We start from the raw sequence: 26241 nt of genomic DNA, 5'->3' as shown, positions 1-26241 counted from the left end.
AATTTTAGAAATTGATTAATTACAGAGAGAACTAATTTTAGAATAGCTTCTCACAACACACCATAGCCGATAAGAAACAGTCTTTAGTTTGTAATATGCAGATTGATTTTTAATACTTGTAAAATACTTTTATTGATTTTTTATTGCAAAATATAGTTTGGGTTATAGTAGCCAATTATTGATTATGGGAATGCCGAAATGTATTGTATTTTTTTTTTGACTTATAAATTATTGTTAATTCGCAGCCAAGATCTATTAACATATTTTAGATCCTTGTGGTAATATTAGTAGTATTGCATAGCGAGCTTTAAAATTCGACTTATGAAAATGTATGTAACATAAAACTAATCGCTTAAACATAGTACTAAGTATAACCGAAGGCGATTCTAAACAGCGGTGAGATCGATCAAGAAGCAGCAGTTGGTCGAAGTGCGGTCTATGGCCAATCCCCCCTCTGTTGTAAAAATGGCACTGGAGTCGATCTGCGTCCTGCTAGGGGAGAAAGGGGACACGTGGAAAGGCATCCGATCTGCTGTCATGAAGGACAACTTCATATCGACTATTGTTAACTTCGAGACTGAGAATATCACGTTAGTTTCTCTCTTACACTGAGGTTACACGATGTAACTTTAAATTTTTTCCTGTTTCTTTTGAACTTTTTAGTTGCCTGTCGTGTTGCCTCCGTGAAGATTAATAGAATATCATTAAAATAGAATGATCACACTGTAGATAGCAAGCGTTTATTTCTCTCAGTCTCATATTTATTGGCAAAAACAGAGTAATTAGTGCATTGAATGATGTATCTAGAGTTGTATGTTAAACTATATTATTGTATTCGTTAATGTAGTAAGTTTAAGAATGAAGATTAATTTCGGTATTGTAAATACGCTCGCTTGCATATGTGACTGTTGTTATTAAAATTGCGAACACAATATATCGGCATCCGTACGCACTAATAACCCAAATGTGACTAACACCGCTGAGCCTCGTTTAGGAACGTGATTAACCACCGATTCGATATCCGTGTCATAGAATAACGCCAGCCGCATGTGACACGGTCAGCTAAACCAGCTTTTTGTTCTCTCTTTTTTGTACTCTGTCGCTCTCGCTTGGTGGTGTGCGACGCGATACAGCCGTGAAATCTATAAAGAAGCAGCACCTCGTGGAAGTGAGATCCATGGCCAATCCCCCGGCGCTCGTCAAGGTGGCACTTGAATCTATCTGCCTGCTCCTGGGCGAGAATACTACGGACTGGAAGGCCATTCGTACGGTCATCATGCGGGAGAACTTCATCAACAGCATCGTATCCAACTTCTCGACCGAGGATATCACGTGAGCAATGCCTAGAACGCTTTTGAGTCACCTACCCTATCCTGAAGTTCCTTCTTTACCCCGTACGATTTTAGTTGGTGTGCTTATCAAATAGTCGTAACAGGAAATTTTGCCTGCCAAAGTACACATAAAATCCCTTTAATAAACCCTTAGAGACGTTAACAATACCTCAACGAAAGTACGACTTTGATAAGATTAGCTCGCACAAATATTGCAAAAAATGCTCGAAGTTTGCAATGTTTGTGTTAGTATGCATGTATGCTTTTGTGGTTTGGATTTTTTTCGCTGCGGGCTTGCTTAGCATGATGTGGTGGTATTATTGTTAGTGCTTGAATAATTTTAAACGATTGAAAGTTTTTATGAACAAAACAATCCTTGTGCACAATTGAATGTGGCATGATTTGGGAAATAATTGTCATACAACAAGTGCATTACGCTGAATGGTTTAAGGAAGTCTTCATATTGAAACATGAAGTATAATTTTACGAACGGTTCTGGTGATACTTTAACCTAATATCTATATTTCATCCTTATTTATGACGTTCACAATATTAGAATGCATGAATGTATTTGCCAATAAATAATGTACGTCCATTTTATTTTGGTTTAAAGGATATAATATCACTATTGGCAGTGAGTTTTTCGCTTCCCTTTAGTTCATGTAAGTTTTATGTTTGCTATCTATCAATGTTTTATTTAAAAGGCATCGTTTTTATTTGCTGCGTTAAAAAGTGACGTCCAATCCATATTTTTTGGTTAAAGGAATTATTGCATGAATTGGTTTATTTCAATTCTGGTTTTGGTTGATTTAAAGCACAAGTTCATTCGTGTTGCTTTATAAGAACTGTAATAACGCACTTTTTGTATATCGTCAGTGACGACGTTCGCGAAAAAATGAAGACGCGATATCTATCTAATCCGGACTACAACTTCGAAAAAGTAAACAGAGCGAGTATGGCTTGTGGTCCTATGGTCAAATGGGCTATAGCTCAGGTAATATTAAAAATCACATTTGCCGCATTAAAAATTCTGAACTCTTTATACAATGAAGATTTTTTTGTAGATTGAATATGCTGATATGTTAAAACGTGTGGAGCCTTTACGTAATGAACTCCAAGCTCTAGAAGACCAGGCTCAGACAAATGTCACAGCAGGAGATGAAGTCCGTGATTTGATTGCACAACTAGAGAAATCTATTGCGTCCTACAAGGAGGAATACGCACAACTCATCAGTCAGGCACAAGCCATTAAAACTGACCTTGAAAACGTTCAGGCCAAGGTGGATAGGTCAATTGCTCTTCTGAAGAGTTTGGTAATAGAACGGGAAAGATGGGAATCCAGTTCAGAAACATTCCGCTCACAAATGAGCACAATTGTCGGTGACGTCCTATTATCAGCAGCTTTCATTACGTATGGTGGATACTTCGATCAACATGTATGTATATTAAACGTTTCTTGTTTATATCAAGACACTAGAACTAATGAAATGGGTGTTCTTTCAGTATCGTCAAAACTTGTTCTCAACTTGGACCTCTCATTTGGCTGCTGCTAATATTAAATACCGGCCAGAAATCGCCCGTACAGAATATCTAAGTAATCCTGATGAAAGGCTACGTTGGCAGGCGAATGCTTTGCCTACAGACGAATTGTGTGTTGAGAATGCTATCATGTTGAAGGTAAAGATATAGTTGAACAATTGTCTGTAAATATATCGTTATTGTTACTTAAAATATTAACTTTTTGCAGCGTTTCAACCGCTACCCGCTCATCATAGATCCGTCAGGTCAAGCAACGGAGTTCATAATGAGAGAATTCAACAATCGAAAGATCACAAAGACATCTTTCTTAGACGACTCCTTCAGAAAGAATTTGGAATCTGCACTCCGTTTCGGTAATCCGCTGCTAGTACAGGTACATTTTTATATTTATCATACCGCAGTGTTGGCATAATGGCTTCAGCGTGCGACTCTCATCCCTGAGGTCGTAGGTTCGATCCCCGGCTGTGCACCAATGGACTTTCTTTCAATGTGCACATTTAACATTCGCTCGAACGGTAATGGAAGACATCGTGAGGAAACAAAAAGTCGACGGCGTGTGTCAGGCACAGAAGACTGATCACCTACTTGCCTATTAGATTTAAAAATGATCATGGAACAGATTCAGAAATCTGAGGCCAAGACCTAAAGAGGTTGTAGCGCCACTGATTTATTTATTTATTTGTGATAGTTAAGCTTCAAACATTTAAGCAATATTTTTTGCTTTCAGGATGTGGAAAATTATGATCCAATCTTGAACCCAGTGTTGAATCGGGAATTGCGTCGTACAGGGGGTCGTGTTTTGATTACACTTGGAGACCAAGATATTGATTTAAGTCCATCATTTGTTATATTCTTGAGTACTCGGTAAGTGTTATCACTCTTAATTTATGTATTGAAGTTTCCTAATGCCTTCTAAAATTTTATTCGTGGCATAGATTAAATCGGGTGCTTTTGTTAGCACAGTTCGGTGCTAAGAAAAGCTATGGAACAATAGCTTAATTCTTAAATTTATTTTTATTAAAGGAACAAACTATGGAACAATAGCTTAATTCTTAAATTTATTCAATTTTAGGGACCCAACAGTAGAGTTCCCACCAGATATGTGTTCGCGTGTCACATTCGTCAACTTCACAGTAACGCGATCGTCCCTTCAATCACAATGTCTGCATAGAGTTCTGAAAGCTGAAAGACCGGATATTGATACCAAGAGATCTGATTTGCTCAAATTACAAGGTATATTATATGATTTTATTAAAATAGATTGTGACGGAGAGGACTAGTAGTATTGTCAATAACTATTCTAAGCTGTGGTCTAAGGCTAATTGTCAAGACTATTAAAATAGTTTTAAGTAATATATTAATTGCTAAGCATGGTCGAAAATAGTAAACTCAAACTCAAAATGACTTTATTCAATCAATTTAACGTCAACAGAAAAGATGTTAAATTGATTCAAAATTTACATTTACTACCAGTTCACTAATCATGGGCTGTAGAGCAGGCAAGAAGAACTGGCAATAAACCCTCCGCCACTCTTTTTAATCGCCTAATTTAGACTCATATATTTTTTGACGTGATAACGTCTTTAAAATCGTTTTAGTCGGGTGACATGTTCAGAAACTTGTGTCACACCAAAACCTCACGAGCGCGATCGCAGGTATAACGAGAGAGAGACGGACCGATCTCCCGTCTCATCTCGAGCGCTGCCAGTCATTCCGTGAATGTATGAAGAAAAATGTATATCATAGTCGAATAAGTAAACTTGTCATTTTACACCCGAAATTTATCATCAAAAGTGTGGATAAAACGATAGATGTAATTTAAAATTTGAAAAAATTGTTATCTTCATTAATTCCTTACTTCCCAAAAACCAATAAGACGTTATCACGTAAACATCTCGATCGTAAACCTACTTTACAAACAACCAATATTTTTTTTGAATAGGATCAAATCAATCCCAAGGATAAGGATAATTTAAATAATAATTGTCTAATTTATAAAAAGCTTTATTGATTACGTTTAACGAGAGTTGAATTTATTGAGTGAGAATTTTGTAATTTCGCTTGGGAGTTTTTTGTAAAAACGAATACAGTTTCTTTGTAAAACCTTTCCGTATAAGGACTGGTTTATCTTCTGGAGCCTAGTTGGAGTAAATAATTTTAAAAATATTATTTTATTACTTAAGTCGAGATATTTATCTAATGATAAGACCGTTCCTAAGTAACACATGCTGAAAGATTTCTAAGTTTGAGATTTTTAATTGCAATTCATTGTACAGGTGAATTCCATCTACGTCTACGACAGCTGGAGAAATCGTTGCTTCAAGCGCTCAATGACGCTAAGGGCAAGATCTTAGATGATGACTCGGTTATTGCGACACTTGAGACTCTTAAGAAGGAGGCTGACGATATCGGTCAAAAGGTACTTTTGTAACATTCCTAATACATGACATTAGATAAATATATAAATTAAATGATAATTTTATTGAATTGTGAATAATTTTTAACAATTTAATATTTCAGGTGGAAGAAACTGATAAGGTTATTGGTGAAATTGAAACTGTCAGTCAACAATATCTACCGCTGTCCCAAGTATGTATTGCTATTTCTTAAACCTACCAATTATATAGGCTAGAAATATATTATGATCAAATGTACCAAGATAACTTTTCCGCGTAAAACCCCAAAAATACGGAATGGACAACACCTCAATAAAACTAGCAAAATAATATTATTTGATGAAAAATGGGTCTATCAGAACATATAGATATAGCAACTAGGATTTGTCAAAGCAGAAATGTAAATGTCTCTACTTTGCTCATGTCAGAAGTGTGCTAGGGTATGAAAGTTTCAACTGGTCTCCATACTATATAAATATATAAAAGCTGTAGAAAATATACACAAAAAGTTTGTGAAATTACTTACGTTTAAACAGTACCAATATATCAATTGTTGTGCAGATTCTATTGTAATTTAAATTAGATTCATTGGAATTTCGACGGAGTCAGCAAGATTTATTATTTTTTCACGCTATTCCAAGTGGACGGATAGATAGCCCCTATTTGGTGTCATCAATTTCTTTAAGAATCCTTCGTACGAACGCGAATTATTGTCTAATTCGCCAATGTTTCGCGTTTTAGCTAACGACAATACAATATATGATATTAATCCTTATTTTTTTAACACAGGCCTGCAGTAGCATCTACTTTACAATGGAGTCGCTACACCAAGTTCATTTCCTCTACCAATATTCTCTGAAGATGTTCCTAGACATATTCAGTTCAGTTCTGATATCCCCCGGTCTAAATGGTCTGTCAGATTATACTGCACGTTTGAAGATCATTACAGATGAATTATTTACTGTGAGTACTTTTAATAAATTTCGATTTTATTTATTTATAGAAATCCGTAACTAAAATCAGTAGTTCAGAAATCCTATCAGAACCACCAATTAATTGGACTAGTAATAGTAGTTAGTAATATATAGTTCACTGACTGTGGTTTTGTTGGTACTGCATGTGATATATACTTTAAAGGCCCTATGTTCGTACGCAACGAAACAACTGAGGCGGGTCGGAGTATTGTAAAGGCTAATGGCACTTTATTTTATTGAACACAAGAATTAATCAGAAAATTTTACTTTAGATTTATGTTCCCACAGTATTAGACGATTTTGTAAATTCTAAATAATATATTTTAGACTGTTTATGAACGCGTTGCTCGCGGTATGCTTCACACTGACCGACTTACGTTCGCCTTACTGCTGTGTCGCATACAACTGAAGGGCGCAGGTGCCGCTGACACTTTGGAGAAACAGTTTGCTGTATTCCTGCGAGGAAGGGAAGGATTCGTATCTTCAGCGGTTCAACCTCCATTGGATGCGCTTACAGCACAACAACATGAAGCCGCTGCTAGACTCGGCTCCAGGTAAGAGAAATTCATTAATAGGGTTATTAAAAAAAAAATTATGTCGTGTTCTACTCAGATATTTTTTTTTAAATATATGAGTATAAATAAACTCATGTATTATTAAAAAAAAGGCCCAATTGAGCTAACTTGCTGTCACAGGCAACACTAATTTGAAGTGGCCCCATCTATCTATTATGTGTGGTAGGGCTTTATTGTGTATACACTAAATCAAATTTAAAAGTTTTTTAAATATCCATATTAAATCTTGTAACATGTTACTCTAGGAATAACTTGAACTAAAGCTTCTACTACAAAAAAAAACCCGCTGTAATGACAAATAGATAATATAACGCCGTCTGAGATCAACATTTCTATTTAACTACTTCAAGCTACTTTTCTCAGCTTATTCTAAGATTTTGTTACTATTTTCAAATAGATTAGTAGCTTTCCGAAATCTGCTCGAAAAGGCTCGTTCACTGCCGGAGATAGGCGCCTGGTTATCACAAGCTGCTCCTGAACAATGTGTACCGACCCTTTGGGACTCGGAGACCACAGCTCCCGAACAACCGCATACACTAGCCATGTGTCGATTACTGCTTATACAGGTAATTAACCCTTCTCTCTTTTATAAATATAGTAATGTAATAATCATTAATACCAATTTAATTACAAAATAAAACATAACTGGTGGTTTAAAAAAAAAGTAATTTCTGAGTTTTTTTATAACTTCTTACAAATTGTAATTAATTACATTTTATTTTATGATCCACTTTTTTCCTAACGAACTAGTGAACTGTGTAATTGACTCCCAGTGGGCTTCTTCCCTGGGAGATTCGACCTTCAATTGTTTAAAAGAAGAGTATACTCTCCCAAAGGCCGGCAACACACCTACTAAAATGGGTGTCCATGGGCTGCTATTGACGTCTTTTTGGGCGACTTGTAAGCTGGTTTGCACTATAAAAAAATAAAAATAAATTAAGGTCATGAATATCTATTTTAATAATATAAACCTGTTTTTAAGAGTCTATGGGAACTTCAATTCAATTTCACACTTCAATAACCATTAGGAACTAAAGTTATTTACTCTTTCTGCAATAGGCATTTAGACCAGACCGTGTGATCGCGGCAGCTACTCAACTAGTGGCCTCAGTGCTGGGACAATCGTTCATGTCTCGCGCCGAAACTGAAATGGAACTGACTACTCTAACTGACACCGAACTTAACGCGACCACACCAGCTTTGCTCTGCTCTGTTCCCGGATATGATGCTAGCGGTAATTTTTTATACTACTTTGAATAACTCTACGCTAATGTGAAATTTATGGTCTCAGATTTTCGTATCTGTTGCGCCATCATTTGTTTTTTGGAAAAATATGACACCAGAACAGAGTGTCTTCCCTTTAATAGAGACTGTAAGTAGTGTTATTGGACACTTTCTTATGTTAAAAATCCTTATTAGTAAATTAGGTTAGACTTAAATTACTTATTAGTCTTCAGTTAGGCTAGATCGTAATGTTCCATGATGTCTTAGTAAAGACAAATGTATAAAAAAAAATGTTTTTTCTTATAGACCTTCTGTGCCTGACACACCGTCGACTTTTTGTGTCTAAAACATGCCGGTTTCCTCACTATATTTTTCCATATATATGAATGTCCATCAACAATTGGAATGCTTCTAGAAAAAATTTAGGCTACAATAAGCATTTTACATAAGTAAAATAATTTGTATAACAAGTAATGTTTAAATAAATTTAAAAAAAAACATTTTATTCGTTCAGGTCGCGTTGATGATATGGCGACCGAACTCAACAAGCCGCTGTCGAGTATTGCCATTGGTTCAGCGGAAGGTTTCAATCAGGCCGAGCGCGCTATTAACACAGCGTGCAAGACTGGCAGGTATGTAACTTAAAAAAATTATTTAAAGCAAAAAAATATTTTTTTATTAAATCATTACTATAGTCTACGCAAATGTCGATGTGTAAATCTGTGATTGAATTTATCTGAAGTCAATATTTTATACTAGAAAAAGGATATATTTTTACACAATAAAATCTGATAAAATTTTTCATTACACGATTCGGAACGTCGTTTCTTGTGGAAACAGCAAAGGAGTGGAGTTTCTTGCCTCCTTCAATCTTTCCTAAAGAGTAAGAAGTATAAAAATAAGATCTCGCGTCAGTTAATCTAACACTAGAACCTGAACTGAAGTTGTCGATGCACTTTAATAACACCTATATAAAATTTCAGATGGGTCATGCTCAAGAACGTACACTTGGCACCTGTATGGTTGGTGCAACTCGAAAAGAAGTTGCATTCCCTTCAGCCGCATCCCAGCTTCCGTCTCTTCCTCACAACAGAGATCAGTCCCAAGTTGCCAGTTAATCTGCTAAGGGCTTCCCGTGTGTTGGTCTTCGAACCGCCACCTGGCATACGGGCCAACTTACTGAGGACATTCGCAACGGTATTGTTTTTGATACTACCCAAACAATAATTTTGGTTTAAGGAAATTTAATTAATTATTAAATTTATTTAATTATTTAATTAAATTTTAATTAAAATATAGTTACTTTAAAACAAAAAATTTGATAGTTAAAATTTTGTCGTAGGTGCCAGCCGCACGTATGATGAAGCCACCTTCAGAGCGAGCCAGATTGTACTTCTTGCTGGCTTGGTTCCATGGTGAGTTATCTTAATATGTTTAACATATTTTTATAGTTAGTGACATTCTATAATACAGGATTAAAGAAATAACAAATACAAACAAAATAGAAGAGCTTATGTTTTGCTATTATAAAGCAAAAATAGGAGGAGCAGCATACATAGACTACAAATATAAATATTTATGAGGTTTTTAATCAACCTTCCAAATTGTATTACCACTTTATTCATACAAAATAGATCAGCCTTATTGGTCTTTTAAGTAACGCACTCATGTCTCTTTTCATCTCAGGAAAACACCATTTGACAGACAAAGAGAATTTTAGTTAACATTTTATGCCAGTTAAACTGATTATCTTTTTTTAATTAAGTTGATGGGTATGTTAATAAGTTTTTTTTTTATTACTAATAAAAAAATATACGAATATGTATTCGCATATGTACTATTATACTGAAAAAATAAATAAATAATATAAAGGTTGAAGAATAGTGCCTGCGTCTGATGGGGCATAACTCCGACGATTTAGGTAATCGCGTTGCTTATAAGAGCAAAGCGAATACTAAGAAAGTCGGAGTAAGCAAAATGTAGAGCCTAGGCTCACCCAATTTAATTACTAAGTAACAAAAGCATAATAAATTATAATGTCGTATAAAGTCATCACATTTATGCAATTTCTTCCTCAGGTATTGTTCAAGAACGTCTTCGCTACGTACCTTTAGGATGGGCGAAGTACTATGAATTCAATGAGTCGGATCTCCGTGTGGCTTGCGACACTCTTGACACCTGGATTGATTCTACGGCTATGGTAATATTATTTATTTAGGAATTAAGACAAATTCATTAATGTAACTTTCTTTTTAAATTAATTGGAAAAAGTTTCTTTCAGTTTTGTCAGCGCAAATTATTAGAATTTAAACTTTTATAAAAATTATTAATTACTGTAAATTATACAATAAAGTGTTCGTCAGTTCTCGATCACATTATCTATATTGCAACTCGTTCTCTATAATTTCAATAATATTACACCTTAAAATTATTATTACTAATCATATTGAAAAAAAAGTCGATATATTTACATTTCGCATATCTTCTGCTTGTTGTAAGCAATCGGAAAATATTTGTATTCTAAATAAAAATTGTTGTAATGATTTTTTTTCAGGGTCGCACCAACCTACCACCAGAGAAAGTCCCATGGGAGGCCATAGTTCGTCTCCTCTCGCAATGCATCTACGGAGGAAAGATTGACAACGCTTTCGACCAACGGCTGTTGCATTCCTTCTTGACTAAGCTCTTCACGCCGAAGTCCTTTGAGGCCGACTTCGCACTTGTTGCTAATGTGGACGGAGTAAGTATTTTAAGTTTTTAATACTAGTGTTAAGAAACTCTTTAATTAACCTGTTTTATAAATAAATTATTTTAAATCATAGCTTTGTTGTCTATTGCCAAGACCATGATAATTTTGTGTTCTGCCATAATATCCCTAGCGTATATAAGACGTACGCCATGCTTATCCTCTGGGTTATGCCCCTCAGTAAAATCCTAGAATTTGATTTTTCGCTTACAAACAAAGAGATATTTAAGACGCAAATATGTCTGTCCCATTGGATGGTTATGGAACTTCGAACCACATCTCCAGGTCGACGCGTCTTTTTTGCGTAAATTATTGCATTCATACACAAACGTGCTGAAAAATCCAGCGCGTGCCTCAAACAGACATAATTGTTGCTATATAAACGATATAGTATATATATATTATATATAGTATATGTTTTTAATAGTGAATTATAGACTTACAATTTTCTTATTACTTAACTTAATTTTTTTAATTAATTTCATTTAATTTAGGCTAGTGGCAACCAACGTCACATAACAATGCCGGATGGCAACAGACGGGATCAATTCTTTAAGTGGATAGAGGAACTCTCTGATCGCCAATCACCTTCCTGGCTTGGACTACCCAACAACGCTGAAAAGGTATGTTACAGTTTTTGCCGCGCACCACCACTATGTGGGACCGAACCAATTCGACTTAGGGTCCTTCAAGAAAAGAGCGTACCAATTCTTGAAAGGGTGACGGTATGAGCTGAGCCTCCGGCCCGTTTGCCTTTGTCGTTTGTATTACATAAAGATGTTTCTAATCTTATTAATCTTCCTTTTTGCTTTTGATGATGTTTTTGCTGGCGCGTAATTTTATTTTTTTACATTTAAATTTGAGAATGATGGGTTATTATATAGTCTAGTCGACAAGTTGAAAATGGAACAAAATAGAGATACTGCTCTTAAAATTATGTGCGATAGCTCATTGAATCCGGAATGACGTCTAGAAAAATGTGCTAAAAGCGTGTATTAGCACATAAAATGACCATTAAAGATGAAAAAAAAATGGCATTTAGTTTTTTGCCAATATTTAATAAACTATTAATATTTAAGAAATTTCAAATAAAGATTCTGAAAGAGGAGGAAATTTCCAATAAAAAACTGACTCCCAGAACTCTATCTCCATTATTTATAATGTTAATTTAACGCTGAAAATAGGTCTGCGGGTGACATTTTTAGGATTCGCGCGTGGCGTCAAAAGCGACTACGGCACATTAATTAATTTATTTAAGGTATTGAATATTTTTTTTTAAATTTGAAAAAATTATGGTGTGTTCTGAACACTATAATTAATTTATTCCCGTTGAAAATTTTACTTAAAGTTAATTTTTCAACAAGTTAAATAATTGTTAACTAACGAAATTTTCTCGAACGACCGTCTTAATTGTAAGTGAAAAAAAATGTTTAAATAATGGTCGTAAAAATATTTTGCTTCGTAGAGCCTTTCTTACATACATATTTAACAAGATCGTGCTATAAAAGTTAAAAAAATATTTATACTTTGTTTATAACAATTTTTTTACTTAAACAAAAAATTAAAAATCCATGTAATGATGTTAAAATTTTTTTTTTTTCTAAATCATCATATAATTTTTTTTTTATTAATACAAGATATTTATTGATTTGCAAAAAAAAAATTCCCGCCATTTGTTGATAAATTTTTTTTAAACAAATTGATTAAATCAATATTTAAAAAAAAAAATTTAACACAACTTTATTACATTAAAAATTTTATGATTTTTAAAAAAAAATTTTTCCTTAATAACAATTTTTAATTATTTATTATTAAAAGTTGAATATTTGTTTATAACAAAAAATTTTTCTGTTACTTTATAGAAGACTGTCAATTATGATTTTTAGAAAAAAAAAATTTCTTTACTAATTATTTAAACAATAGAAAATTAAAAAAACTATTATAAACAATTAAAGTTTTTTATTGGAAATTTCCTCCTCTTTCAGAATCTTTATTTGAAATTTCTTAAATATTAATAGTTTATTAAATATTGGCAAAAAACTAAATGCCATTTTTTTTTCATCTTTAATGGTCTATAACTTTTGCAATTTTTTATGTGCTAATACACGCTTTTAGCACATTTTTCTAGATGTCATTCCGGATCCAATGAGCTATCTATAATCAATTTTAAGAGCAGAATCTCTATTTTGTTCCATTTTCAACTTGTCCACTAGACTAATAATCCATAATTTATGTATCGTCAGTAAAATTATTATCATAAAACGAATTAGTTGTAGTTTGACATACATTGACATACATATCTTTTTTAATCAAAACACTAATTTTCTCCCTTTAAAGTGTTAAAAATTAGTAAAATTTGTGTTTGTACTATATCTAATGAAAATAAAATTTCATATAAGGTCCTACTGACAACTCAAGGAAGCGACCTTGTATCTAAACTTCTGAAGATGCAGCAACTTGAAGATGAAGAGGAACTCGCTTATAACGCAGCTAATCAAGACGACCCAATCAGTAAGTTCTTTTTAAATTATTCACGACTTTCAAACCAAGGCCTAACCGCGTTATCTATAAAAAATGTTTAAACACATTTTAACATGCACCTCTATCTCTAAACATATTTCGATTGTTTTACAGATAAAATTGAATTGTGGCTTTAGACCCAAAAAGGTTGTAGCGTTAAAAAATTCATAATAATAATAATAATTCTTCCTCCCATTTTTCATATAATATGTAATTAATTTCATCGAAAGAGTCATTGCGTGGTGCAATTTATAATAGTAACTTGATTTTCTAAATAAAGGGTAGGTTTTGCATTTTTTTTAAATTAATGATTAAAGAATAACGTATTTTTACAGATTTAATTGTAGTTGAAGGCGACGGTCGTCCAGCTTGGATGAAGTCTCTGCATCAAACCGCTACCAACTGGCTTCAAGTACTGCCTAAAGAACTACCTGTAAGTATCTTTTTGAAAATATATTTTGTTTATTAATGTATATATCCAACGATGCCAAAACAAAGTGCTCAGGGGAAAAGTCAATGCTCCCTGGTACATTCGCAAAAAAACTTTCACCGGGATCTTAATGTAGAGGACATCCCCAGAATTATATAAAAAGATTGCTAGAGCCCACGAAAAAAGGCGTGAGACCAACACGTGATTGTTTTGTTGAGGCTCTTCAACTTCTTGACACCACGGGCCTAGTGAGAAGATTGAAAAGGAAAAAACCCTTAGAATTAGTGAATTAGTGTGAGTGTACGTTGGTCTTAAGTACTAAACATTGGCAAGTGGATAAAAAAAGGGTACACTTGAAGTAACTGTAAGAAGTGTTATTGGACACTTTCTTATGTAAATATCATTTTTAGTAAATAAGGTTAGTTTTAAATTACTTAATAGTTTAAAGTTAGGCTAGTTCGTTATGTTCCATGGTGTCTCAGTGAAGAGACAATGTTTTTTTTTAAATAATATAGGTACATATAGTATATTATAATTGTTTTATTTTGTTATTTATCGCGTAATTGAAAATAATGTTAATATATTTTTAGACCCTGCGTCGTACTGTTGAGAACATAAAGGACCCATTGTATCGATTCTTCGAGCGGGAAGTAGCCGCCGGTGCCGATCTATTGCAGCAAGTGTTGCATGATTTGAGAAACGTCATTGCTATTTGCCAGGTAAGATTTGTTTATTAATATAGAATCCTTACAACTTATTTTTGTATTATTTAATACTTAATGAAGGATCTATCTTATATATTATACGATTTATATCGCAAGAGAAACTGTTACAAACTTACATTTAGGACTCAGATTTCTATAACTGTTTCGTGTTATAATTTCAACATAGTTTTTTAAAATATATTGCTTGCCTTTTTTCTGTCAAGTTCTAAATTACTCGCATGTTAAACCAAAATAGTCATAAAGCCGTAGGTAAAACATACAATTTAGAGTTTACGATCATAGTTCACTAAATAATCTTTACAGATTTATTCATATAGGCCCAGGTCCGAAGTATACATAGTTTTTTTTAATGAAATAAAGTGTGAAATTCCGACTTAACAAAAATAACCAGTTGAGCTCAAACCTTATAGGCCTCAGATTTCTGTATCTGTTTGGTGATCATTTGTTTTTTCTAATAGGTAACTAGGTGACCAGCCTTCTGTACCTAAATAAACAGACAGAAAGTCCCACAGCCTCAGGATGAGAGTCACACACTGAAGTCACTAGGTCACTGCTCCGCTATTGCGACTAACGAATCATTCAGAATTTGATTACAAATAAGTTTAGCCATTAGCAAGACTATCTACGCCTAGATATAAAGTTTTAGGAAAACTGACAATAACTTTGTTGACAGGGTGAGATGAAACAAACAAACGAAACCCGCGCTATGGTGGGATCTCTGGTACGTGGGATGTTGCCATCTGGATGGAGACGGTACGCTGTAGCCAGGGGCTGCACCGTACAGCAATGGGTTGATGACTTCGCCCGTAGGGTTTTGCAACTCGCGACTGTCTCTGAGACTGTTTGTGAACGCGGAGCTAAACGTCTCCAGGTAGATATTTAAAGCTATATAAATGAAAAAAAAATTATATTCCCTAAATTTTTGGTATGAAGATGCCAACGCATTGCCAATATTTGGATTAAATAACGCTCTGTAAATTATTTATATAAATAATTACATAATATCATAGGATACACAAAACTATCGAAAATAGTAAAAAACTACAATTCTACCTCATGAATCCATTGAAAGCTATTTACTGCTTGAACTAGAAGTCCTATAAAATATAACCCTTTTTTTAGTTTAAATACTTTACTTATTTTCGTTACAAATTCGTGTAACGATAAAGCCACGTGTCCTTCCTTACCCTTGAACCGTTGACCGAATTAACAGATTTCAGGCTTATTGCATAAGGTTGCTTTATACGAGGCCCCACATTTTCCAGTAACATTATCAATAACTTTAATTTTAACATTCGCAGAGCATCCCCGTGTGGCTTGGCGGTCTGCTTAACCCCGAGGCATATATTACGGCGACTCGACAGTGTGTGGCACAGGCCAACTCTTGGTCCCTGGAAGAACTTAACTTACAGGTATACTTTTGATTTACTGAACTTCACAGACAAGTAAAATTTCAAAAACTTTAATGTTATTACCAATCACTCTATATTTCGTATGTTTTAAAATTTAATGTCTTAAAATACTCACTATTGTCAAACAAAGTTCATTATTGTATCTAGTTGATCTCTGTGCGGGTGTGTTTATACCAGGGTTTTTTTACCCCTTAACCTTTCTAAAATATGCCAAACTATGTAACATATATAATTTTTAATATAAAAAAATTTAATTGTTCACTAAGAAACTTTAATATGATAGGTTTTAGCAATAAATTCTAGGTAATTGTTTACGAAACACAGTAAATTTTCAAAACATAATGAAAAATTCAAATTCCAAATAATTTTAATACATTATCGAAATACATATTAAATAACACATACATAAACAAACAACAATTCTGATGTTTGGAAACACTGCACTAGACACTATAATATACTTATAATAGTGGAATTGTTAATAATGAATATTCAAATTTCCAGGTGACAATTCCCGATCCTGGCACAGAGAGTGAGAACGCTCAAACCGAGTGGTCCTTCAGCGTAACAGGACTGAAGATACAAGGCGCCACCGTCAAAGGAAACAGGCTGCTTCTCACAAACACTATCATGGTCGATCTGCCGCTCACGGTTCTCACCTGGATTCGGTAAGTTTAAGTCAAACGTATTTATGTTAATGTCACTAAGTTTCTGTTCCGATAGTGCGTTTTAAATTATATTCTCAAACTACAATAGTGTTTTATTAATCACACTACCAGAAAGGTTTCGATATACTTTAGATATAAAAAATGCCTGTACGGTTCATTGGTATGTTGAATAATAGAGGATTTTATTTTTACACTATTTTAATCACTCGCGTATAAGAATAGAATATAAAATGTGAAATAATTAAATCAATTAAAATTAAATTAGTAACTGTTGAAAAGAGGGTCTGGCTATATATACTCTCGGGGCGTAACTCCTATTTGGAAATCGCCACGCTTATAAAACTAAGAGTGAGCCAAATGTACAGCCTTGGCACGTACATACTCCCCCAAGCAAAAGAGCAATATGAATATGTAGTGCTTTACAAGATGATTTCATTATATGCATGCACTAATTCAAATGTTTTATTTCTTATAGCGGCCCGGAACCTGCAAGCTGTGGCCAAACACTGACGCTACCAGTCTACTTAAACAGCGCTCGATCGGAGCTACTATTCACCGTGCGTCTACCGATTGCGCCGGGACAAGAGCCCCACGCCTTCTACGAACGAGGAGTCGCACTACTTACGTCTACCGCACTCAACTAAACATTTTGCTATTATTATTAATAAGGCATTCTATTTGCAATATTTATATCCATTTATCTGCTTAATACACTTATCAATCACTGTATGTGGCTAATGCTCTATTGAGTAGAGTTTATCAAAATGAAATAAAATATTCAATATTAATTTGTTTTTTATTTATTTCTAAGATACGTAAAATCCTTATTATTAAATACTGAAAACTACAGTTGACTTGAACCTTGAATAACCGATTTAATTCCTGGAGGTTTCAGCTTCGGCAATCTGAAATTACACGACAATCAGTTTTAATAGTTAGTGGTTATTTAATAAGAATTATAAAAATTTAAAAATATACTCAATACAACAAAAATATTTCTTAATTCAGCTTAATTATTTATGGGATCTTTAGATGGAACCTGTTTATAGACAAGTTAAGTAGCTTTTTTGTCTTATACAGAACAGACTACACTACTTTCTAGGTCATCTAATTAGTCTTTTTTTTTTAACCTAAGATATGCCAATTTCCTAAAAATGATTGGTGCACAGCTAAGAACGTTGAAGTCATGTCAACGACGTGACTTCGCCAACACAACTCAACGCCAACATAAAGCACTTTTGAGGAATTAAATTAATAATTATATATATAACGACTCAATAAGTTAAGTCGTCGAGAGTTAGAATACAAGTTAATAAGTTACCTAGTGTAAAGTATCTTCCGCGGTGATGACGGATGTACGAGATCATGTTGTCTTTCCCATGCAAGGTATTTCTGCTGCATGCGCTGTCTTCGACGATCCACATAACTTATCTGCAGAAATGAAAGCAATTGCATCATATTTGTGGAACACAATATAATTAAATTGGGTAATAAAATAATAAGTACATTCTCTCTTACATTCCGGACATGTCAATCATAAAGTGGAATTCCAAGGTAAGATTCAGAGCTGCGATTAAGATTTAAGTAGGTATCATTATAAATTTCACTCAAACTTGGTTTAGCACTTTATAATTTATAATAAAGAGATTGTAATTATGTTGCAGGTAAAATATCAATATAAGATTTTTTAAGCATTCTTGAGCCGTTACAAATGAATACAGTAACAATTCTACAGCAAATTTTGGAGTAAAAACACTATTTGCTTTTTTTTTATTTAACTTTATGATTATTATTTTTTTAAAAGTATCTCACTAACAATTACTTACCACACAACTTGCGGGTATCCAGATAAAAGCCGTGCCCAATACTACAACTCCAACAATATTATCCCGCAGGAAACCCAGAACATTGTTTATATTTATATCTTCTATGATATCCCAGAATCGCTCCACCACATCTTGGATCGTCTTCTCACAAACGCCCTGAAATTATTAATATGAAATTCTGATTTAACCTTTTATTTTCAAGCCTATGTACATTATACGTAATCATTTGAGTCATATTTTCAACAAAAATAATATTCATAAATATCTAGATAATAAAAGCAGAGTTTTTCTAACTGATAATTTGAAATTTTAAGATGGATTACTTTAAATCAAATGAGTATTAAAATTTTAATCTATAAAGTATATTTATATCATTTTTTACCTACCTTATTACAAAATCCTTGAATACATGGTGTCCCATCTGGTAGAATATCATTGTGGGCGACGGGAAAACACGTTTTGTTCAAACTCTTGCGGCAACAACGCTTGCATGCGTCAGCAACTGAAATACCATTTTTACAAATCCATTAAGTCGAATACTACAAGTATTCAAAAAAACATAATAGAGAAATTCGTGGATGCTTTCAAAGACTCTTTCAACTCATTTCTATAATTAGACAAACCGGATAGAATGGTATAAATATAAAGCTTCCTGTATTTTGCCTGTTAAAGGGTGTACAATTAATTTTTATTGTTATTTTTGTTTGTGTAAGCTTTTATTGTACTATGGACAATATGGTAGGCAAAGCTTTTTAAATAAAAAACAAATTCAGAGGCGCTACAAACTATTTAGTCAGGTTGCATATATTTCTTTATTCATTTTCCGTTATTGTTTCTTAAACATGTCGTATCTAGTAACACTTAATAAACATTACAGAACATTGTCAAACTAGTCAGTCATTAACCCTTACCTATATCACACATACAACTGTGCATTCCCTGCGTCTCGCAATAGGGTACGCAACTCCCATTGCGGCATCTTCCTCGTTCAAGGCACTCGTGCTCGTCCGCTATAGCCGGAGCCTGCAGATTATTAACCAGCTTAGTATTTACATGTTTTCAGCTCTAGCTATCTCTTGACTTGGAATAAAAATACCTTTAATCCTGGGGCCTCAAATTAGTGTTGCTTGTGTCAGCAACTTAAGGAGTTTGACTCATTTTTGATTTAAGTAACTGTGTTTGTAGTAATTTTTTTGCAAACAGGCATTTCAATTTACGATCTAAGGTCGATTTCAGTCAATTAAATGAACTGTAATTGTCGGACGTAGTCTGTATACTTATAATTATGTAAATTAATACACGTGAAGTGAACTTTCGACCTTAGAACTTATATATATGTGTGCTTTAATCAAATAAATTATTTTCTTTCTTTACAAATATTAATATGCTTTGTGTATGGAAACATACTTATACTTATACTAATACAACAGGATTTAATAAAAAATAAAGTATATTTGGGGAACTAGATAGTGAACAAATGTGTACTCTGGCTTTGAGATTGACTTGGTTTATAATTAATTATTAATTGTAGGAGATTTATAAATTGTGAAGGTCTTTTGGGACCTTCCTATATCACTATACTTTTATAATCAAACATCGCCAATTTATAAATAGCAAATTAACCTACCTTAGGACAATCAGCAGATGCGCCATTACAGGTCGCCTCTCCTTCGCAAGCAGAATGTGCTGCTTCGCGACAGACAACGCCAGGTGGAGCGAAAACACATCCAGCACAACAAGGCGAGTTCTTGTCGCTGCACACGGCGCCTTGGCCTCTTCGCAATTTGCAGTTCTTGTCGCAACACATGTCGTTGTCCTCCGTACCTTTAAGGTCGCATACATGTCTTTAGACTTTAGACTTATAAATTAAACTTTTGGGTACTTAACTATGAAAATAAAGTGAAAATATAGAAAACTTTTTGGTAGGTAGGTACAAAATAAACATTATGGTAATAATTAAAATATCGTATCGAGAGCACTGTAGTATTTCCAAAACCACTTAGAATCAAGAAAAGAGCGTACCAATGCTTAAAAGGCCGGTAACGCACGTGCGAGCCTTCTGCCAATGTTAGTGTCCATTGGCGGCGGTATCACTTAACATCAGGTGAGCGTACTGCCCGTTGGCACCGTGTTATATTAAAAAAAATAACAATAACTACCAAGTAATCCAGCATCACATTCTTCTCCGCCCTCTACCCGGAGATTTCCACAGAAACTCTCCTCGGGCTCAGAGAAGCATCGACCTGACTTTGCTTGCAAAACTTTGCGGATGGATCGAAGGCTGCACGGGGAAAATCTCTGAAATATTAAACATTATATTTTTAAAAATGAGTGAGATTTTTTCGATTTTTACAAACAACTGTTTTTTCCCGAAAATCTGGAAAAAAAATCCTGAGGCCGCCATTTTGTTATATAAAAAGAAAGCTTCTAGGCTAGTGCCTAGAAGCATATTATTATATATTATTCATTAATAAATCAATTTTTTTTGTCCGATTGGTTTCAGATAAATCTCCAATGATGGTTCTTTTAAAACTGGATCAACACAAACAGCCATTACTTTTAAGATTTTTTTTTCTAAAATTTGAGTCAAGTCAAGTCGAAAGCTTATTTCATGATGCTGTCTTTACTTTTATAAAATAAAATAACTTATTATTATTAATATTTTATATATGGCAATTTTTTAATTTAAAACACCTAACCCCTTAAAGTATTGTCTTGTCTATTATTTGTCAAATTAAAATTACGCCGTGACCAAAAAAGAAATTTCAGTCTTTTAGTTCAATAGTGCAATTACACTACGGGGTTTTATAAAATTCTTAGTTGAGCGTTATCAAAAGTGATAAAAAATTTAAATGAATAATGTTTTTTTTACGATTTTGTTCAGAAAAAATTTACGACAGTTCTACATTAAAAACAAAAATTAAAGCCCGTGTTATTTATTGCAAATTTAGACGCGTTTTTGGACAAAACATTCATGATCACAAACGATCGACAATAAATTACAAGACAAGAAATAAAGACTTATTAACGAATATATGTATTATCTGTGAGGAGACTGTGACTCTATGGGTCAAATTTTGTAACAAGCCATAGAGCGAACCATTAGTCCCGTATAGCAAAATCCAATACATTTTTGACGTACGTACGCTAAGACTTCTGAAACTTACCTATACCTACCCTATCAGTTTCAATTTAAATAACGGATACGCGAATTTATTACATTATATATAAGTCGACGAGAGCCTCTTTATCTACGATGCTTTAAAAAGCTCGAAACTTATGTAAAAAAAAAATCGTATTTATAACCGTTAATATGTTTTATTTAAATGTGTCGTAATTTGTCGACACCTTTCTTGAGGGACCCATTTCAGTGGGTGAGTTGCCGGCCATTGAGGGGCAATAAACAAAGGACTGTGTTCAAAGAGCTAAAATGCAAATATTTTGGTACCTTATTATTCAAGTCGTACCCGCTGACACTATACGTATACATAAGGTAGGAGCCCCCGTGACTGGCAGCTGGGGAGCATTCAGCCACGTCAGGGTCATGCTCGGAGCCCCAATTGTGTCCAAACTCATGCGCAGTCACCAAATCGGCTTCACGAGTAATCACGCGCTGGCCGTAGTGGTTGCGAGAAGAGCTCAAGCCAGAGTTTAAGTATAATGTATAACCATTTTTGAAGTATTCTAGAATAATAAATAGGAAGCTAGAATTATAAGTGTTAACGAAAATTTTCAAAATGTAATAATAATAAATTATATAATCATTTTGATAAAAATTTCTGAAAAAATAATTTTATAATATTTATGATTATAGTTTAAGTAGAAAGAAATTATGAAACACGTTATTTATCACCATTTTCACATTAATATCAACCCGTCACCATATTTAACCGTAACAAATAAACAAAATTATAAAGCAACAAAAAGACACTCACATCTCACACCCAAAAGAGCTGAAAATAAAAATCAACATTAACATAAAATGAAACAAAAAATAAGCGAAAATATATTAAGATAACACAACTATAAAAAGCTACTCTAAAATTGTACAAATCAGCATCTCTTTTTTTTATATTACAGAGGTACCGTCTTTATAAATATAATAAAAAAACGAAAATTATAATGCTTTCATTTACTTAATTCAAGATTGTTTGTTCGAAATAATCTCCAAGTGGGAGAAAATCATACCTGGCGTACAAATACCGCCGACGGAGTTTCTTCTCGGCGAACCCACATAAGCCAGACCGAGAATACCACCCTCAAATTTCAAGTCGGTAAACAGATGCGCCAGACAGAAATCCTTGTGTGAGTATTCACGACTAAATACCTATATTTATATTTTAATTATTTTTCATGTATAATAAAGTCATTCACTAAAAGAAAATTCACTTTATTGCCGCATTAAACCGACATCATTTATTAAGGTAAGTACATTTTTGCATTACGATTTTAAAGTAAATGTTAAATTTAAAAAACAAATTAATAAAAATATATTAATAGATAAGACTTACCTCAAGTAAGTTTCGCACATCCCACTTTTCTCTGACCATATTATAATGAGCTTCTCCGCCTCGAACTCGAGTGGGTTCCGAGTGGACCAAAATCTTCTTTATTACGAACCCCATACCTTTAAATCCGTCCATGTCCTAAAATTATTATTTATATTAAATATAACATTATACGTGGGGTCACCAGCGATATTAAAATTAGCAACATGATCGCTCATTACCGATATAATTAAAAATGATAACTATCATAGTTCATAACTACATACTTAATTATTGAGACCTTATTTCTATAAGAAAAACAACAAATATTTGAGAAGGCTGATCAAGTGATGGAAAAAATTATTTAATCATCTAACCTGTCTGTCCTGCCAAATGGTGTCATTGTAAATCTTATGTACACGGTCTATTAGACTTATCTGTAAAATAGTAACAAAATTAGTATTACATTATAATACTAGCTGCCCCCGCGAACTTCGTTTCTCCTTAATGCCTAGCTTACTTTTATTGTACATAACAACATGGAACATTTTGCTATGCTACCCCAGAGACTGTTCGGTTTTCAGGAATAAAAACTTTTAAAGTTTTTCTGTGATATTTCTCATATAAACCCCAGAGTTCAAGTTATAAGTTCTTAACTAACAAATAAAAAATAAGGATTGATCGTAGAGGGTAGGTGAAAATTAAGGGCTGTATTGAATTGTAGGTGAAAATTAAGGGGTTTGAAAATTGAAAGATAGATATTAGCCAATTCTCAGACTTACTGAATTTGCATAATAAATTTCATTAGAATTGGTCGAGCCGTTTCGGAGGAGTACAGGAATGAACATTGTGACACAAGAATTTTATATATTAGATAAACAATTATTAAATTATTTGAAAATAATAAGACAGGATTATGTATATCTTACCAAGTAACTGATTGTAGTTTTAGTATTACTGGAACCCATTTCTTGAAAGAATCTATAGTCGGCTACCAGGAGTAATGGACATCGAGTTTTAGTTGGAGTGTACTCATAGTCACTTTGCCTCTTCACTCTCTTCCCACTTTTCGTGTCAGTCTGTACATTACTAGTGTCTGCTTGTTTGTTTTTATTCTGTGTTCTTAAGTACTTATCTTTTTCTGACTGTTCTTGTATTGTTTCTAAGTCTTCATTCTCGTCTTCTGCTTCATCTTCTAATTCTGGAATGTAAGAAACTTAAATGATTTACCCTGCAAAACGAGAAACTGAAACCATATGATGCATTTAATATTTAATAAAAACTGACCTATGGCGTGTCAGTTATAGTTAGTTATTTGATATAATATGATTATCATTATTTACCTTTTCCCTCTTTTACATAACCACACACACGCGGCTTGTTACCCCCAGAGTTTTCCCAACTGAAGCGAATATCAGACGAGCGATATGATATCATGCTTTTTTGATCCAAGTGAGGTAGGTGACGCCAGGATGGCTGTGTAAAGAAATAACTATGTTTACTTAAACATATCACCACAATGCAATATGCCTGTTTTCCATTGTTATTTAGCACAAAAATCCCTAACAATTACTGAAATATAATAACAACACAGTAACATTTAGATTCTAGGCGATGCAGAAAAGGAATTAAATTTGATATGAGGAATAAAAAAGGACATATAATTACCTCAATGTGGTATGTCTCATCAGGAGTATGGATAATTCCTGTAATAACACCATCCTCTATGTGCATTTTGACTTCTGAAGATGTCTGACCAAATACCCTGCCTGTGTAGAAGTTATTACGGTCTGAAAACCAATTATTTTAAATAAATTTTTGTATAGAGCTAAGGATTATTGTAGTTGTATAAAAACTGTTTCTTCATTCTATGAACAGACTATGTAAGAAGTATTATTGAAAATGATTTCCGTACCAATGTGAACAGCAGTTTTATTTCCATCACCATCCACAGCATATGCTCTGAAGTTAGAGTGAAGAACACTGTTGTGAGGATGTAAGATTAATTTAAAATCTTTTCCGAGAGTGTGAAAATTTAGCTCCTTGATAGTATTAAAGGGGTGTGATGATTGTTTTGTGCCCCTCTTCACTATGTGGTGTTTAAGATTGGATGCATGAAGAGTTTCAAAGTACCGCAAATTATGATGAATTGAGCCTTAAAAATTAAAACAATCATTACTATCAAAACTAAATAATTATATATTCATAATTCATGAATTGTTTCCTAAGACAGTACACTTCAAACAATTTCAAATTACAATAGAATGCTTTTTTATGTTATTATATAAAATTCAAACAAATATAAATATAATAGATTAGAGCTTTTACTTTCCAACAAAATTTTTTTTTGGAACCTACATGAAAGCTTTTGACCACTTAAGAGAATAAGGCAAACTTAAATGCTGAAATGCTATATTTAATGCAAAAAATCTTTATAGGTATAAAGATGAGAGAGAGTTACAACAATATAAAATAATTTTAATTAGTATTATTAAATATATCCACTTACAGTCACCAATATAAAATAGAGGTAGTATGAGAAAGAGTGCTCTATTTATCTTTATAGGAATGGAGACTGCCATGATTAAACTTTACCTAAAAATTTAAATATTTTGTAAAAACATGCATTATATTTATCCTTACGTTAATCTTATTTGAACGAATCTGAATTCTGAACTCTGATTTTTAATTCCGTAGAATTCTGACATTTCAAGTGTTGCTACTAAAAAGTTCCCCACCGAAAAGGGGCAAATTTGACCCATTTGAAGGCAATAAAAAATAAAATGCGACGTATTTTGTACGTTCTATCTACAAAAAGGTAAATCAAAATATTTATTAAGCCATTTGCCTTAATACAAAAAAAAACAAATATTTCAATATCACGAACAATATATCGAATTAACTTTAATTACTTAATTTTATTCTCTAGCTAGTATCACTGCCTACTAATTACAGGTTTAGTAAACCTTTTATAAAATAAAATGTTATCTTTACTTATGCATTTTTTTAAAGTAAGTGATGAAAAGGGACGTAATTATCACTCACCGTAAAACCACTTTTAATGTGGACCACCGCAGTTAATAAAATGGATACATTTACTAATAAATAAAATGTATGAATAGACTCAGATGTTCAGACTCGTATTGAAATTGAAAAATGTGCCTGGTCAAAAGGTTTGTCATCTCTGACATGTCAAAAAATGGTAGCTGTCAGAATTCTACGGAATTAAAAATCAGAGTATAGAAATAATAGAATACTTACAAAGCGGTCATTATCTACTTTTTTTTACTTAATTATTTTCCAAACACTAATAAAACGATTGGAAATTAATTGATTTCATGAGAATGGGCTTGATTTTATAATAACAAATAATTATAACTGGTGAATA

The 26241-nt window shown here is 33.2% G+C and overlaps 2 protein-coding genes across 7 annotated transcripts in view; one reads left to right on the top strand and one right to left on the bottom strand.

The window, feature by feature from the left end:
* LOC125050367 (dynein heavy chain, cytoplasmic) overlaps positions 1–17328 on the top strand; it is a 54654-nt gene extending 37326 nt beyond the window's left edge. For 4 of the 5 annotated variants that reach the window (XM_047650150.1, XM_047650148.1, XM_047650149.1 and 1 more), the window contains 26 exons: positions 1134–1332; positions 2208–2325; positions 2396–2767; positions 2835–3008; positions 3079–3243; positions 3598–3734; positions 3943–4103; positions 5147–5289; positions 5391–5459; positions 6056–6229; positions 6568–6794; positions 7213–7381; positions 7875–8049; positions 8554–8671; positions 9023–9236; positions 9382–9454; positions 10118–10239; positions 10594–10779; positions 11280–11408; positions 13185–13296; positions 13641–13738; positions 14326–14454; positions 15134–15331; positions 15762–15872; positions 16377–16540; positions 17016–17328. In XM_047650150.1, coding sequence (XP_047506106.1) covers positions 1134–1332; positions 2208–2325; positions 2396–2767; positions 2835–3008; positions 3079–3243; positions 3598–3734; positions 3943–4103; positions 5147–5289; positions 5391–5459; positions 6056–6229; positions 6568–6794; positions 7213–7381; positions 7875–8049; positions 8554–8671; positions 9023–9236; positions 9382–9454; positions 10118–10239; positions 10594–10779; positions 11280–11408; positions 13185–13296; positions 13641–13738; positions 14326–14454; positions 15134–15331; positions 15762–15872; positions 16377–16540; positions 17016–17184 — 4106 coding nt within the window. In that variant the 3' untranslated portion in view covers positions 17185–17328. Of the gene's footprint in view, positions 1–394; positions 591–1133; positions 1333–2207; positions 2326–2395; positions 2768–2834; positions 3009–3078; positions 3244–3597; positions 3735–3942; positions 4104–5146; positions 5290–5390; positions 5460–6055; positions 6230–6567; positions 6795–7212; positions 7382–7874; positions 8050–8553; positions 8672–9022; positions 9237–9381; positions 9455–10117; positions 10240–10593; positions 10780–11279; positions 11409–13184; positions 13297–13640; positions 13739–14325; positions 14455–15133; positions 15332–15761; positions 15873–16376; positions 16541–17015 lie in introns of all 5 variants that reach the window. The other variant, XM_047650147.1, reaches the window with a different exon arrangement.
* LOC125050368 (ADAM 17-like protease) lies at positions 17318–26241 on the bottom strand. Of its 2 annotated transcripts, XM_047650153.1 has the most exons (17): positions 26115–26241; positions 25363–25448; positions 24769–25008; positions 24522–24643; positions 24197–24329; positions 23783–24054; positions 23231–23290; positions 22878–23012; positions 22555–22693; positions 21815–22050; positions 20526–20664; positions 19994–20190; positions 19278–19389; positions 18753–18868; positions 18367–18522; positions 17862–17971; positions 17318–17445 (listed from the first exon to the last, which is right to left on the bottom strand). In XM_047650153.1, the coding sequence occupies exons 2-17, from the start codon at positions 25433–25435 to the stop codon at positions 17385–17387; spliced, it is 2301 nt and encodes a 766-aa protein (XP_047506109.1). In that variant the 5' UTR covers positions 25436–25448; positions 26115–26241; the 3' UTR covers positions 17318–17384. The 2 variants fall into 2 exon arrangements, with proteins under 2 accessions (XP_047506109.1, XP_047506107.1); XM_047650151.1 differs by lacking the exon at positions 26115–26241 and having other exon boundaries at positions 25363–25560.

Source organism: Pieris napi, chromosome 6, assembly GCF_905475465.1.
Source record: "Pieris napi chromosome 6, ilPieNapi1.2, whole genome shotgun sequence".
Lineage (NCBI taxonomy): Eukaryota > Metazoa > Arthropoda > Insecta > Lepidoptera > Pieridae > Pieris > Pieris napi.
The sequence above is the reverse complement of the archived record's forward strand: the minus strand, read 5'-3'. Positions and strand labels throughout refer to the sequence as shown.

What these genes read in the sequence shown, in the direction of transcription:
- LOC125050368 (XM_047650153.1), bottom strand. Translation starts at nt 25,435, where the DNA reads ATGGCAGTCTCCATTCCTATAAAGATAAATAGAGCACTCTTTCTCATA. An exon ending in TTATGTAAAAGAGGGAAAAG is followed by an intron (nt 24,055 to 24,196) that starts GTAAATAATGAT and finishes CTTACATTCCAG; the next exon opens with AATTAGAAGATGAAGCAGAA. An exon ending in ATGTGCGAAACTTACTTGAG is followed by an intron (nt 22,694 to 22,877) that starts GTAAGTCTTATC and finishes ATATAAATATAG; the next exon opens with GTATTTAGTCGTGAATACTC.